At 46.1% G+C, this 13,523-nt stretch overlaps 1 protein-coding gene across 1 annotated transcript; it reads right to left on the bottom strand.

The window, feature by feature from the left end:
* Positions 1 to 3,204: 3,204 nt before the first annotated feature.
* Positions 3,205 to 13,209, bottom strand: LOC142906432 (clathrin heavy chain linker domain-containing protein 1-like). The gene is made up of 3 exons (XM_076054169.1): positions 10,825 to 13,209; positions 7,207 to 7,386; positions 3,205 to 3,943 (listed from the first exon to the last, which is right to left on the bottom strand). The coding sequence occupies exons 1-3, from the start codon at positions 11,075 to 11,077 to the stop codon at positions 3,696 to 3,698; spliced, it is 681 nt and encodes a 226-aa protein (XP_075910284.1). The 5' UTR covers positions 11,078 to 13,209; the 3' UTR covers positions 3,205 to 3,695.
* Positions 13,210 to 13,523: the final 314 nt, after the last annotated feature.

Below are 13,523 nucleotides of genomic sequence, written 5' to 3'. Positions count from 1 at the left end.
CTTCTGGAGAAGAGCAGGGTGGACGTGTATGGCGTGCACCGGCACAAAGTAAAGAAAAGTGTTGACTCAAGCTTTATCTGGTAGACTCTATAGATGGATTCTAGATTTGAAGCTTTCGTGACTGCAAGGATTCATACTCTTTGGTTTTATTCGGTAAAGTCATGTAGGTAAAATAAAAGAAAAGAAAACAATTAAATCACGACGTTTCGGAGGCAACACAAGCTTCCGTCTTCAGGTGGAAGTCAGCAGTAAATCTGTGTTGAGTACACAGCTCTAGACGATCGGGTTTATATATTGTCGCGGCATCTTTTGAGGAAGATCAACATCTCGATGAGCTGTGACTTCTTATATCGTTGTCTGTTAAAAGCTCTCACAGATAGGTGAAAATCCTCCCCGTAGAAGTTATTAATTCTAGATTTGAAGCTTTCGTGACTGCAAGGATTCATACTCTTTGGTTTTATTCGGTAAAGTCACGTAGGTAAAATAAAATAAAACAATTAAATCACGACGTTTCGGAGGCAACACAAGCTTCCGTCTTCAGGTGGAATAGTCACAGCAGAAAATCTGTGTTTAGTACACAGCTCTGAGACGATCGGGTTTATATAGTCGTGGGATCTTTTGAGGAAGGTCAGCGTCTCGATGAGCTGTGACTTCTTATCTCGCTGTCTGTTAAAAGCTCTAACAGATAGGTGAAAATCCTCCCCGTAGAGGTTATTAATTCTATATTTTAAGCTTTCGTGACTGCAAGGATTCATACTCTTTGGTTTTATTCGGTAAAGTCATGTAGGTAAAATAAAATAAAAGAAAACAATTAAATCACGACGTTTCGGAGGCAACACAAGCTTCCGTCTTCAGGTGGAAGTCAGCAGAAAATCTGTGTTGAGTACACAACTCTGAGACGATCGGGTTTATATATTGTCGCGGCATCTTTTGAGGAAGGTCAGCGTCTCGATGAGCTGTGACCAAAGAGTATGAAACCTTGCAGTCACGAAAGCTTCAAATCTAGAATTAATAACCTCTACGGGGAGGATTTTCACCTATCTGTTAGAGCTTTTAACAGACGAGATAAGAAAAAAATCCAGAAAAACGCATGTCAAAAATGTTATAAATTGATTTGCATTTTAATGAGGGAAATAAATATTTGACCCCCTCTCAATCAGAAAGATTTCTGGCTCACAGGTGTCTTTTATACAGGTAACGAGCTGAGATTAGGAGCACACTCTTAAAGGGAGTGCTCCTAATCTCAGCTTGTTACCTGTATAAAAGACACCGGTCCACAGAAGCAATCAATAAATCAGATTCCAAACTCTCCACCATGGCCAAGACCAAAGAGCTCTCTAAGGATGTCAGGGACAAGATTGTAGACCTACACAAGGCTGGAATGGGCTACAAGACCATTGCCAAGCAGCTTGGTGAGAAGGTGACAATAGTTGGTGCGATTATTTGCAAATGGAACACAAAAGAACTGTCAATCTCCCTCGGCCTGGGGCTCCATGCAAGATTCACCTCATGGAGTTGCAATGATCATGAGAACGGTGAGGAATGAGCCCAGAACTACACGGGAGGATCTTGTCAATGATCTCAAGGCAGCTGGGACCATAGTCACCAAGAAAACAATTGGTAACACACTACGCCGTGAAGGACTGGAATCCTGCAGCGCCCGCAAGGTCACCCTGCTCAAGAAAGCACATATACATGCCCGTCTGAAGTTTGCCAATGATTCAGAGGACAACTGGGTGAAAGTGTTGTGGTCAGATGAGACCAAAATGGAGCTCTTTGGCATCAACTCAACTCGCCGTGTTTGGAGGAGGAATGCTGCCTATGACCCCAAGAACACCATTCCCACCGTCAAACATGGAGGTGGAAACATTATGATTTGGGGGTGTTTTTCTGCTAAGGGGACAGGACAACTTCACCGCATCAAAGGGACGATGGACGGGGCCATGTACCGTCAAATATTGGGTGAGAACCTCCTTCCCTCAGCCAGGGCATTAAAAATGGGTCGTGGATGGGTATTCCAGCATTACAATAACCCAAAACACACGGCCAAGGCAACAAAGGAGTGGCTCAAGAAGAAGCACATTAAGGTCCTGAAGTGGCCTAGCCAGTCTCCAGACCTTAATCCCATAGAAAATCTGTGGAGGGAGTTCTAGTTGCCAAACGTCAGCCTCGAAACCTTAATGACTTGGAGAAGATCTGCAAAGAGAAGTGGGACAAAATCCCTCCTGAGATGTGTTCAAACCTGGTGGCCAACTACAAGAAACGTCTGACCTCTGTGATTGCCAACAAGGGTTTTGCCACCAAGTACTAAGTCATGTTTTGCAGAGGGGTCAAATACATATTTCTCTCATTAAAATGCAAATCAATTTATAAAACATTTTACATGCGTTTTTCTGGATTTTTGGTGTTGTTATTCTGTCTCTCACTGTTCAAATAAACCTGCCTACCATTACAATTATAGACTGATCATTTATTTGTCAGTGGGCAAACGTACAAAATCAGCAGGGGATCAAATACTTTTTTCCCTCACTGTATACAAACATTAAAAAAATCTGCAACATTTAACATACGTTTATGCGATGTTAAATACATTGACTTAGCATCAAGGAAGAAGACAGCAAAGTAATTAACATCACACCGCAGTCAAATGCACAAATGGTGCACACTACCAGTCTCTATAGAGGATAGCACAAATACCCCACGAACCCACCCTGGACCCCTTCCGGACCAACCCCATACCACTGGAGACAGCCTTGACCAACCCAAAAAATAATCAGAACCTACCCAGAATCCGCTTGGAACCAACCCAGACCCCACCAGACCCACCCAGGATACCCCCCAGGAAACCCCTCGGACCCACCCCGGACCTCCCCTAACCCACCGCTGACCCACACCAAACCCACCGTGGAACCCCGAGGACCCACCCCAGACCTTGCCCAACCCAACCTAGACTGCCCCGGCCAGATACCAGACCCCCCCAACCCCCTGAACCCCCCTGGACCCCACCCGAACCAACCCCAAACACATGCCGGACCCCCGCAGACCCATCCAAAACCTCCCTGGGACCTGCCCAAACCCACCCCAGACCCCACCTAGACCAAACCCGAACTCCCACTGGAGCACCCTGGACCCACCTTGGAGCCCCACCAGACCCACCCTGAACACCCCCCCCCCCCCCAGACCTCCACCAGACCCTCCCCCAGACCAGCTCCGAATCCCCGCCCCACCACACTTGCTGTTCTGCCTTCTAAAGACCATTCAACCTATAATTTATAACACACACAGATGTCTTAATGTACCTCCGATTAGCACGGTTGGCAACATATGGTGAAAAATAAGTTCAACATACATACAACCCACAAACCTCGCTCCCATTCTGTTGGATCACAGGTGCGTCTTACCACCGCCACCATGCCCAATGCACAGTGGTGCCTGCAAAGACCACAACCAGAAAGGATTGACACATTTTCTACAGACCAAACCCAGACAGGCATATTTCTCAGTCAGCGTAGGACCTTCGGTGTATCAATACTGTGCACTAAATTGTAATAAACTTAAACAGAATTCCACCAGATATCGGTACATATTAATTCCTGCCACCTCGACTGTCTTGAGTCGAAACCAGACAAGTGGCAGTCCTACTGCCAGTGTCAACATTTTTATTTATTTAGGGGCTTATGCTGGGTGACAGTCACTCAGTAAAACACGTGCTCCATGAGCGAGCGTCCCTCGCTGTTGTCTCGCCCTTTAGGAAGCTGGGCATCCCCTGCAGTCTCGGCCCAGCCCTCATCATGGTCCAGCCTCCTCAGCGGCATGGGGGCCACGGCAGCGATGATGGCGGTCGCCAGGTCAGAGCAGCTGTGGCGCTCGCACTCCTCTGCAAGGCCCCGCCAGCCGGGCGAGGGGCACACGGCGTCGTGCTCGATGGCTTCTCGGAGACAGTCTAAGGAACAACCGTGGAGTGGTGGTGTCAGCAACACAGTAAGTTGAGGTACAGGTGCACCATTGCAATTGATTGTTTGCAGCACTGCTTGTGGAGGGACCTCCACTCGAGGCAGATCTTGAGAACCTGTCTACAGAGTATTTGGCCTATATTTACCGACGTCATGTAACAATACGGAAATGGCCAATCGACTAACTGTGGTGTACACCTTTTTACGGCAGGGTGACCAAAGGTAAGATCATTTTTAGATAGGAGTGGCCAAAAGTGGGAGAATTTAGATAAAAATGTTCTGCTGCCATGCCAGGGAGAAGGAACAACAGTGTGTTCACCATCACACCATGGTAGCTAATTATCTCAAATTCGACAGTTTCATTTGCAAGACAAAGTCCGTGTTGTAGATGGTGGATCCAGAGCTGCTGGGGAGGACCGTGGTGAAGGAGTGTGCATCATGGCGGCGGATTGACCTTCACTCACACTCGCCGTGCAGGTTGATGAAGGAATAATATTTCGTCTCACTTATTGCCGAGTTGCTGAAATTGGTTTGGGTGGCCCTTTACAGTTTAGCTACGCAGATCTACAAGGCACTCGAGCTTCTTTGCTACAGAAAGGCAATGCTTAATTGAAGATGAATTAAATTTGTTCAAAAAATTTTCATTGAATACTTCAATCATCACTATTGTATAGTTTTATCTGAGTCTGTTACCATGAGGCACACTTGTAATGCTGATTCTTAAACCGAAGAAAACATAAAAGGTGGCATTTGAAACACAAGAAGTAAGCTGATCCCCAAGGCTTGAAAAGGTATTGTTGAAAAAATATAGAACAAATGTACAAAAATATGATAGAGTGGGAGAGCAAGCGAGGGTAAGGAAGCATGAGAAAGCGAGATAGCGCAAGAGTCTGGCGAAGCGCATGGATGTGCGTGGAGTTCATGCATATGGCTTCAGCAAATAACACAGAGAAGTTCATGTGTTTACATCTAGAGAATTGCGTGTGCACATACGCATGTCGTGTCCTATCGCGCAACTTAATTAGCGAACTAACAGTGTTCCTGGTCAGCGTATTCCGGTTTATGTATATTTTTGCAGCTTTTCCAACTTGCCCCGTAATCGAGTTCGGCTTCGAGAGGTTTTACTAGACTAACATTTGATTTTTCTCCAGTGCAATGAGCCATTCTCTGCCCCTGTTGGTGTATTTCGAATATTTATCACTGGATCAGCAGAAACGTACAGAATCTTCTTAAGTGATATGTGCAGAGTAATAATTTCCTTTGGTGACTCTAAACAAACGGTGTAAATTCCACATTCCTATGGTCGGAGAGAGTCTATCCATGTCATGACCGATGCTCACTCTATACAAAGCAGCACATCAAAACCTTGCCCATCGTGGGGGTTACGTTCCTGACAATAGCCGCAATCATAAAAAACACAATTCGCAAACTCAAAAAATATGGTTTGGTTCCCGGTTCGTAACACGAAACCCCCTCCTTTGTTTTATGTTCGCCTACATGAACCGAAACATGAAACAGGAAGTATTTTTTTTATGTAAATGATCAGTAATATTATAGATTGAAAACGAAAATATGTATATTCTTCTGCGGCAGGATTGCGAGCACAGTGCAGTTAAGAGTACCTACATAGTACTTATTTACGATGCGCAATGTACAGGTGTGGTGCCACAACAGCGAAGCCACTCCGTGGGAGCCGTGCCTGCGGCGGGGGTGCTGCAGCAACAAAGCCACCCGGCTTCCGTCACAGCGCTTCCCCCAACACCCCCCACATGAACACACACACACACACATCCCCACATAGAGCCCCGAGGGGAGGTCACCTGGCCGACAGGTTTTCACCCAGAAGCCCTCTTATGGAACAGAACTTCATAGTTTCCTGCGACCAGGGAATTGAGCGACCTCCCCGAGGCTAACGTGCACCGCGGCGCCGTGACCTGGGTTGTAATTACATGGTCACGACGGGGGTTGCTGAGCCACCGTGGATAGAGCACCTCGATACTCGACACGGGTCAGCAGGCAGGTAAGGGGTGGGGCGGAGTAGCGAGCGGCGGAAAAGCAGGGGGCCCTCCCCTTGCACAGCGTGTGTAGGGGGTGGACGTCGGAGAGAGCACTAATCCGATTAGCAAAGAGCGGGAAATCCGAGGCTCCGGATTGGACGAGAGGCCAGCGGATTAGCGGCACGTTATTTTTGATGTAGGGACGATAAAAAGGGAGGGAAGTCAAGGGCAAAGTCTCTTTTGTTCGGGTTCTTCTGGAGTGAGGGATCGGAGGAGTCATCGTGCCCTGCTACTGGAACGTCCGTGAGATGAGTCGCAGAGCAGCTAAGCCCGGTTCCCAGCAAAAGCTACGTGCAGCCTCGCCTTTCCACGGCTTCCTACACCTCGAAATCGGATTGTAAGTACGGAGGAGAGAGGTAAGACAAAGGGGAATATCCCTTAGGGAGAGTGAGTAGGGAGAGATGGGACATATTGAGTCCTAGACCGCCGGGAGATAGGTTAGACCTGCCCTGCTGGCCCACACTGACACGGGTAGATTAGCTTCGTTAATCCGAGAATAAATCGCCAGTAGACAATAAACCTTGTCGTGTTGTCCCTGCGAGTGCGGAGAGGGGTGCATGGTGTTGTAAGCCTTCTCGTTGTGGTTGCCTGTGTTTGCGCACGAGCGTGTAATTTACCCGCGTGGGTGCAATCGCCACTGTGCGGCTCGTGGTTAGCGTGTGCGAGAGGGGCACGGCGGCGTACTCGCGAGGTGGTTCATACAGCCCTTTAAATCATGCCTCGAGGGGCCGCAGCGAGGGGGGGGGGGGAGTCGGAGAGCAGTGGATCGCAGATGAGCGGGGAGTCGGGGGTCAGCCTCCCCGACACAGGAATCTCACGGTCAAAGCCGCGAATGGTCGAGCCATGGCAGCACAAACGGTGAACTGTACCTCAATAAACGTGGTGGAAATAGCCAAATCCACGATGGGAAAACCCGCGATGGCCAAGATTTTGGTGTACTTAATTTAATGAAATCAGACAAGTCAACAGCTGAGTCTGCCCTCAACTAAATTTTAACCTCCAACCTTCCAAATGCAAGTTGAGCACTCTGCTAACAGTGCCAAGCAGCTGGCTATTCATTGCCATGTGGCTGTGTAATTACGTGTTCTCTGTCGGAGAGATGCATTTGTCCTTCAGGGGCTCTATAGGTCCCAATTGCAAATGTAGTTAATTAAGTGCATGCTGTGCTGATCATGCAGCGGTGATGTACAGCTCACCTGGCCCGCAGCTGTAGATGGCACGCAGGAGCTGCATGGCGTAGCAAGTCCGCTGGGCAGACACCAGGACTGAGGCTACCAGTCCCAGGGATAGCATGGGGAGCCGTCCCCGCCAGCCCTGAGTGAGACCCCGGACTAGTTCCACGCTGGCACAGCGGAGAACCAGGTATATGCAGTCCTCTGCGAAAGCCACGGGGGCATTGATTAATTAATTTGCTTTGACCGCCAAACAGTCCAAATATCAGTGGTCACTACGCTCGAAAAAGCACAAGCACTTACTCATCTTTATTGGTGGCCCTGAACCACAGAAGGACATTCTGTAACTCCTCTGATGGGGGAAGGAATTTAAACAGGAAGGACTACCTTGATTTGGTGCTTTAGAGACTGCAGGAATTACTCTTTGGTTTTTTCGGTAAAGTCACGTGGAAATAAGAAATAATCATAAAATTACATAATAGCATACGACGTTTCGATTGCAACGCAAGCAATCATCATCAGGTATAGAAGAGCTAAATTGAAGAGAGAGAGGAAACACAGAACCGCAGATATATATACAGACAACTAAGTAGAGGGAGTTAACACAGAGACACAAAGAGACACAACGTACGGAGCACAGAGAGATAGGGTCTATGTGCCGAGGCCTTAGCATGTAGGGGAGACAAAGAGAGATGGAGAAGCACATAAAATCGAACAAGATTTAGTAAAATTTGGAAGCAATATAATGCAGCACAGAGGGTCTATCAAAACACAATCAACGGATGGTCTGGCTGATTACATTATTTCAAAGATTGCTAAATTATAGGTTAAGAGTGATAGAGTACAGATCGCAAACACATATATAGACATCTAAGCAGAGAGACGTACAGAGAGAGACACACACATGGGACACAGTGAAACAATGCTTCTGTGTCGAAGCCTTAAATAGAGGGATAGGGGGGGGGCGGAGACAGAGAAAAGGAATACAAATTAGCATGGACTGGACTGAGCAAGTAGAGGAGCCACGCACATGCCGCTGCAGCGTGGTGAGGGGGGGGGCACAAACATCAGATTAGCATGACCACAGGGACTGTGGAGAGAGACAAGACACATACACGTAGACACAAAGGCAGAAACACAGGTAGAGACAACACTGAGACACAAACTTAAGTTAAGTGTGACATTTGAGAGAGACAAGACACATACACGGAGACACAAACAGAGACAATGCAAAGACACATACTTGATACCTCCCCGTAGAGGTGGTTCAAACTTGATTTGGTGCTTTCGTGACTGCAGAAATTGCTCTTTGGTTTTTTTCGGTAAAGTCAGGTATAAATAAGAAATAATAATAAAATTACATAATAGCATACGACGTTTCGATTGCAACACAAGCAATCATCAGACCGCAGCCCCTTCGCCAGCATTGACTCTTAATACCTCTCACACCACGGTTAATGGTATGGTTTTACAACATGGAGTATGAGTAGCGCCTCGCAGCTGTCTCTCTCCCCCTCCTCTGTTCCGACCATGGACGAACTCGTCCGTCTGAACGGGGCCCGTAGCTATCCGTGGTGCTAAAGTTGAGGCTTAAAGGCCGTGATCTGAACGTGGCTCTTTCACTCCAGCGCTGTCCTACCAGACAGTCTCGTCCCTTCACCTGATGAAGGCCGCTTGTGTTGTGGCCGAAACGTCGTGAGAATATTATTGTGTTATTTTATTTTATCAATTTATTATTTTATTCTCATTCTACGTGACTTTACCGAAAGAACCAAAGAAGATGAATCATTGCAGTCACGAAAGCTTTAAATCGAAAAATAGAAGAGCTAAATTTAAGAGAGAGAGGAAACACAGAACCGCAGATATATATACAGACACCTAAGTAAAGGGAGTTAACACAGAGACACAAAGACACACAACGTACGGAGCACAGAGAGATAGGGTCTCTGTGCCGAGGCCTTAGCATGCAGGGGAGACAAAGAGAGATGGAGAAGCACATTAAATCGAACAAGATTTAGTAATATTTGGAAACAATATAATGCAGCACACAGGGTCGGTCAAAACACAATTAACGCATGGTCTGGCTGATTACGTTATTATTATTTCTTATTTCTACGTGACTTTACCGAAAAAAAACAAAGAGTAATTCCTGCAGTCACGAAAGCACCAAATCAAGTTTGAACCACCTCTATGGGGAGGTATCAAGTATGTGTCTTTGCGTTGCCTCTGTGTCTCCGTGTATGTGTCTTGTCTCTCTCTCAAATGTCACAATTAACTTAAGTTTGTGTCTCAGTGTTGTCTCTACCTGTGTTTCTGCCTTTGTGTCTACGTGTATGTGTCTTGTCTCTCTCCACAGTCCCTGTGGGCATGCTAATCTGATGTTTGTGCCCCCCCCTCACCACGCTGCAGCGGCATGTGCGTGGATCCCTTTTCTCTGTCTCCGCCCCCCCCCTCTCCCTCTATTTAAAGCTTCGACACAGAAGCATTGTTTCACTGTGTCCCATGTGTGTGTCTCTCTCTGTGTCTCTGTGCTAACTCTCTCTGCTTAGATATCTATATATGTGTCTGCGATCTGTACTCCATCACTCTTAACCTATAATTTAGCAATCTTTGAAATAACGTAATCAGCCACACCATGCGTTAATTGTGTTTTGACCGACCCTCTGTGCTGCATTATATTGTTTCCAAATGTTACTAAATCTTGTTTGATTTGATGTGCTTCTCCATCTCTCTTTGTCTCCCCTACATGCTAAGGCCTCGGCACAGAGACCCTATCTCTCTGTGCTCCGTACGTTGTGTCTCTTTGTGTCTCTGTGTTAACTCCCTCTACTTAGGTGTCTATATATATCTGCGGTTCTGTGTTTCCTCTCTCTCTTAAATTTAGCTCTTCTATAACTGATGATTACTGCTTGCGTTGCAATCGAAACGTCGTATGCTATTATGTAAATTTATTATTTCTTATTTCTACGTGACTTTACCGAAAAAACCAAAGAGTAGGAAGGACTACCATTCACTTCCTGCAAATTTAAAGTAATTTTACCAACCCCCGTGAATTTTTGTGTACGTTGAACTTCCTTCAAGGAGTATGTAGCCAACCGTGCTAATCAGAGGTGCGGCAGAAGGACAACAAACTAAAAACAAAAAGCAGTTCTAAAGAAATGAGTTTTCAATCCAGATTTAAGAGTGCATAGCTCCAGTGGCTTCCTAATATCAGAAGGAAGAGCGTTCCAGGAAGTTAAGTTGATCTCAACCGGGAGTTGAACTCATGGGTTCTAAATTGCGAGTCATCTTTATCAAATCATAAAATATATCCATGCAACAGCTCTTCACTTAATTCACTTACACTGCTGGATTATATTTGTTCCGCCTGAGGACGACCGCTTGTGTTGCGATCGAAACGTCATGATTTATTTTATTTTATACCTATATGACTTTACCGAAAGAACCAAAGAGTATGGATTCCTGCAATCACGAAAGCTTCAAATCAAGACTTAATTAACTTGTTTATATAACTGTAGACGTTTTAAAACCATGCTTCTGCACAAGTGCACCACAAATAGCAGGTAAATTGCCACCTACTGAAATAAAATCCATGTGGCTGAACAGTGTAGCGTGCGCACAAAGCACGCATCATAACCTCACCCATGCTGAAAGAGTCACAGGTGTGGACATAGGCAAGAGCTCCCTGCACTCGGCCTTGGCAGCACAGGGCCTCAGCTGCCTTCCCGTGGGCACCAGACCCGGCAAACACGGCGTGTGCCAGCACCAAACACAGAGGGGCAGTCGTTGGCTCCGTCTCACCATGCCGGCAAATCACATCTCCTAGTGCTTCGGAGAATGTTAGCCTGGATGCAGACACACCATCACACCACAGACAAGCATCACCTCTGTACATAATGCCTGTATAGCAATCCCTTGCCAACCGCGGACTTGCCTACCACGAAATTCATGTATACACCTTCTTTGGTTCTTTTGGTAAAGTCACGTAGAATGAGAATAAAATAATAAAATAACACAATAAAATTCTCACGACGTTTCGGCCACAACGCAAGCGGCTGTCTTCAGGTGAAGGGAACAGACGTGTCGGGACGACAGAGCTTCAATGAACGATGTTAGGATTCGTAGCGACTTTTAAGCTGGTTGGGAGAAGTGAGGCACCTTGACAAAAGGATTTACATATCAATTAGCTGAGGGATTAGCTTGTGACTGGTCACAGAAATGGCTATGTTAAAGTCAAAACCTACACATCCACAGAGGCAACTAGTAATTTAGCATTGAAATAGCTAAGGGATTAGCTTGTGCAAATAGCTGAGGGATTAGCTTGTGACTGGTCACAGAAATGGCGATGTTAAAGTCAAAACCTACACATCCACAGAGGCAACTAGTAATTTAGCATTGAAATAGCAAAGGGATTAGCTTGTGACTGGTCACAGAAATAGATGTTAAAGTAAAGGCCTACACATCCACAGAGCTTCAATGAACGCTGTTAAGATTCGTAGCGACTTTAAGCTGGTTGGGAGAAGTGAGGCACCTTGACAGAGGGGGTCTACATATCAAATAGCTGAGGGATTAGCTTGTGACTGGTCACGGAAATGGCTATGTTATACACGTTTTATTATCTGTATACCAATTTACTAAACGCAGCCTGTAAGCACGGGTCTGCAACACGCAATTTACAAATGTTGTGGGGATGCGGTTCTACTCTGCACCTCCGCGCCACCCATGGGGCTGCGTCGTAGCCTATCAGCTGTCTGTCTGCTTTGTTGTGATTTTCGAAGGCCAAAGACCGTGTCGTATCGCAACCATAGAGGGAGGTGTACCGGAACTTACACTAAAAAAACACAGCATCCATGCATCCTAACTTTTTAAATGAAAAGTACCAACACCACCGATCCAGCCAGCAGCACAACTGATCCAGCCACCAGCACCACTGTGACTGCCTCCTCGCCTGCCTCCTCGCCTGCCCACTCATCTATCATTGATGACTCGGAGGAAGAGGGGAAGGGTGAGCTGAGCTCCTCCTTCTAACCACCCCTTCCCCCATCATCTTATTTTAGTATCTTGCCCTTCCCCCGCACCTCCGAATAGGACGGTTGGCTATGTACGGTACAAAAGAAGTTCAATATAATACATACATTTTCATCATCACCGTTAATATTAAAGGTATGTAAAGTTAATGTAATGTTCATGTTTATTACGTTATTGTGTAATGTACTGTATTTTATTGTGTTTAGTTAATAAACAGGCAAGTTAATTAAGCTACGACGAGTCTGACCATGGCCCCTATACTTGACCAACCACGGATTTGCCTGCCGTGGCTTTTTCCAGGAACCTAACCCTCTCGATTAGCAAGCGATTTCTGTACTTCGTGTATTGTGTTAATATCAGCATTTGGGGTGACATAAGTGGCCAAATATGTGAAGGAAGTGGTGTGAGTGTGATTCTCATGTACATATCGGTGCTGTGTCTGTGTGTGTATCTGTATGTATGTCCATGTGTCTGGTAATGTATCTGTGTGTCTGTATTGGCTGTGTGATGCTGTGTGGAAGCTACCTGGCTTCTTTTAAAAGCTCTGGGTCTTTTGGCCACAATTGTGTCCTCTCTACTCTATGCTTACAAAATTTGGACCCCTTTAAACATACATCTGTGTTAGCTTGAAACATTCAGGCTGGCCTGCCTGCAATCCATGCTGGGTTTAAGCAGGCTGGATCGTGTGGGGAGCTCAAACATCTTGAAAGAACTGGAAAGAGTGCCATTCGTGAGCTTCTCCTGCAGGCAAGGTGACATTGGTTGGGTCATGTAGCCTGCATGCCAAGCCTCCTTGTGGCGAAGTAGGTTCTGTTTGACCACATGGAGAATGAGCAGGCAGAGAAGACTGGTGATGATTCACTGCTGAAGGGATCCGAGGAGGAATCAAGCAGCGAGGATTCGTCAACTGTCTTCTACAGCGTATAAATCTACTCTGACTTTTAAAGGAGGCTGCTATCCTAACTCTGTTTGCACGTGGACAAGGACATTGCTGTCGAGGACTATCTGTATATATATATTAATAAATAGTTTATGATTTAACATGTCTCAATCATCTCATGTCTTTTCATACGAATCACGATGTGAATGAGGAAAACTAGAAATTATTGTTATTTTGTATATATTTTTAATTTTGGTTTAGCACGTAGGCTTTCGGGCCCAATATCATCCATAGAGGTGTTTTTTGGGTTAGATCGCGTACATATTTAAACGTGTCGTTAAAACCCGCCACCACTCGACACAGCCAACTAGTAAGGGTTGTCACGGAAACAGAACAAGCCAATTCGTCACTGGTACTTTGGAGAGCCAAGCCA

This window comes from Petromyzon marinus, chromosome 64 (genome assembly GCF_048934315.1).
Source record: "Petromyzon marinus isolate PM22_M1 ecotype Great Lakes invasive population chromosome 64, UKy_Petmar_22M1.pri1.0, whole genome shotgun sequence".
Lineage (NCBI taxonomy): Eukaryota > Metazoa > Chordata > Hyperoartia > Petromyzontiformes > Petromyzontidae > Petromyzon > Petromyzon marinus.
Note: the sequence above shows the minus strand (reverse complement) of the source record. Positions and strands in the feature narration are given on the sequence as shown.

Bases quoted from the DNA above. Each gene is read 5' to 3' on its own strand.
- LOC142906432 (XM_076054169.1), bottom strand. From the start codon at position 11,077: ATGTACAGAGGTGATGCTTGTCTGTGGTGTGATGGTGTGTCTGCATCC. The intron at 7,387-10,824 runs GTGAGGTTATGA...TGGCTTTCGCAG, and splicing joins CTGTGACTCTTTCAGCATGG to AGGACTGCATATACCTGGTT. The intron at 3,944-7,206 runs GTGAGCTGTACA...GTTGTTCCTTAG, and splicing joins CATCTACAGCTGCGGGCCAG to ACTGTCTCCGAGAAGCCATC.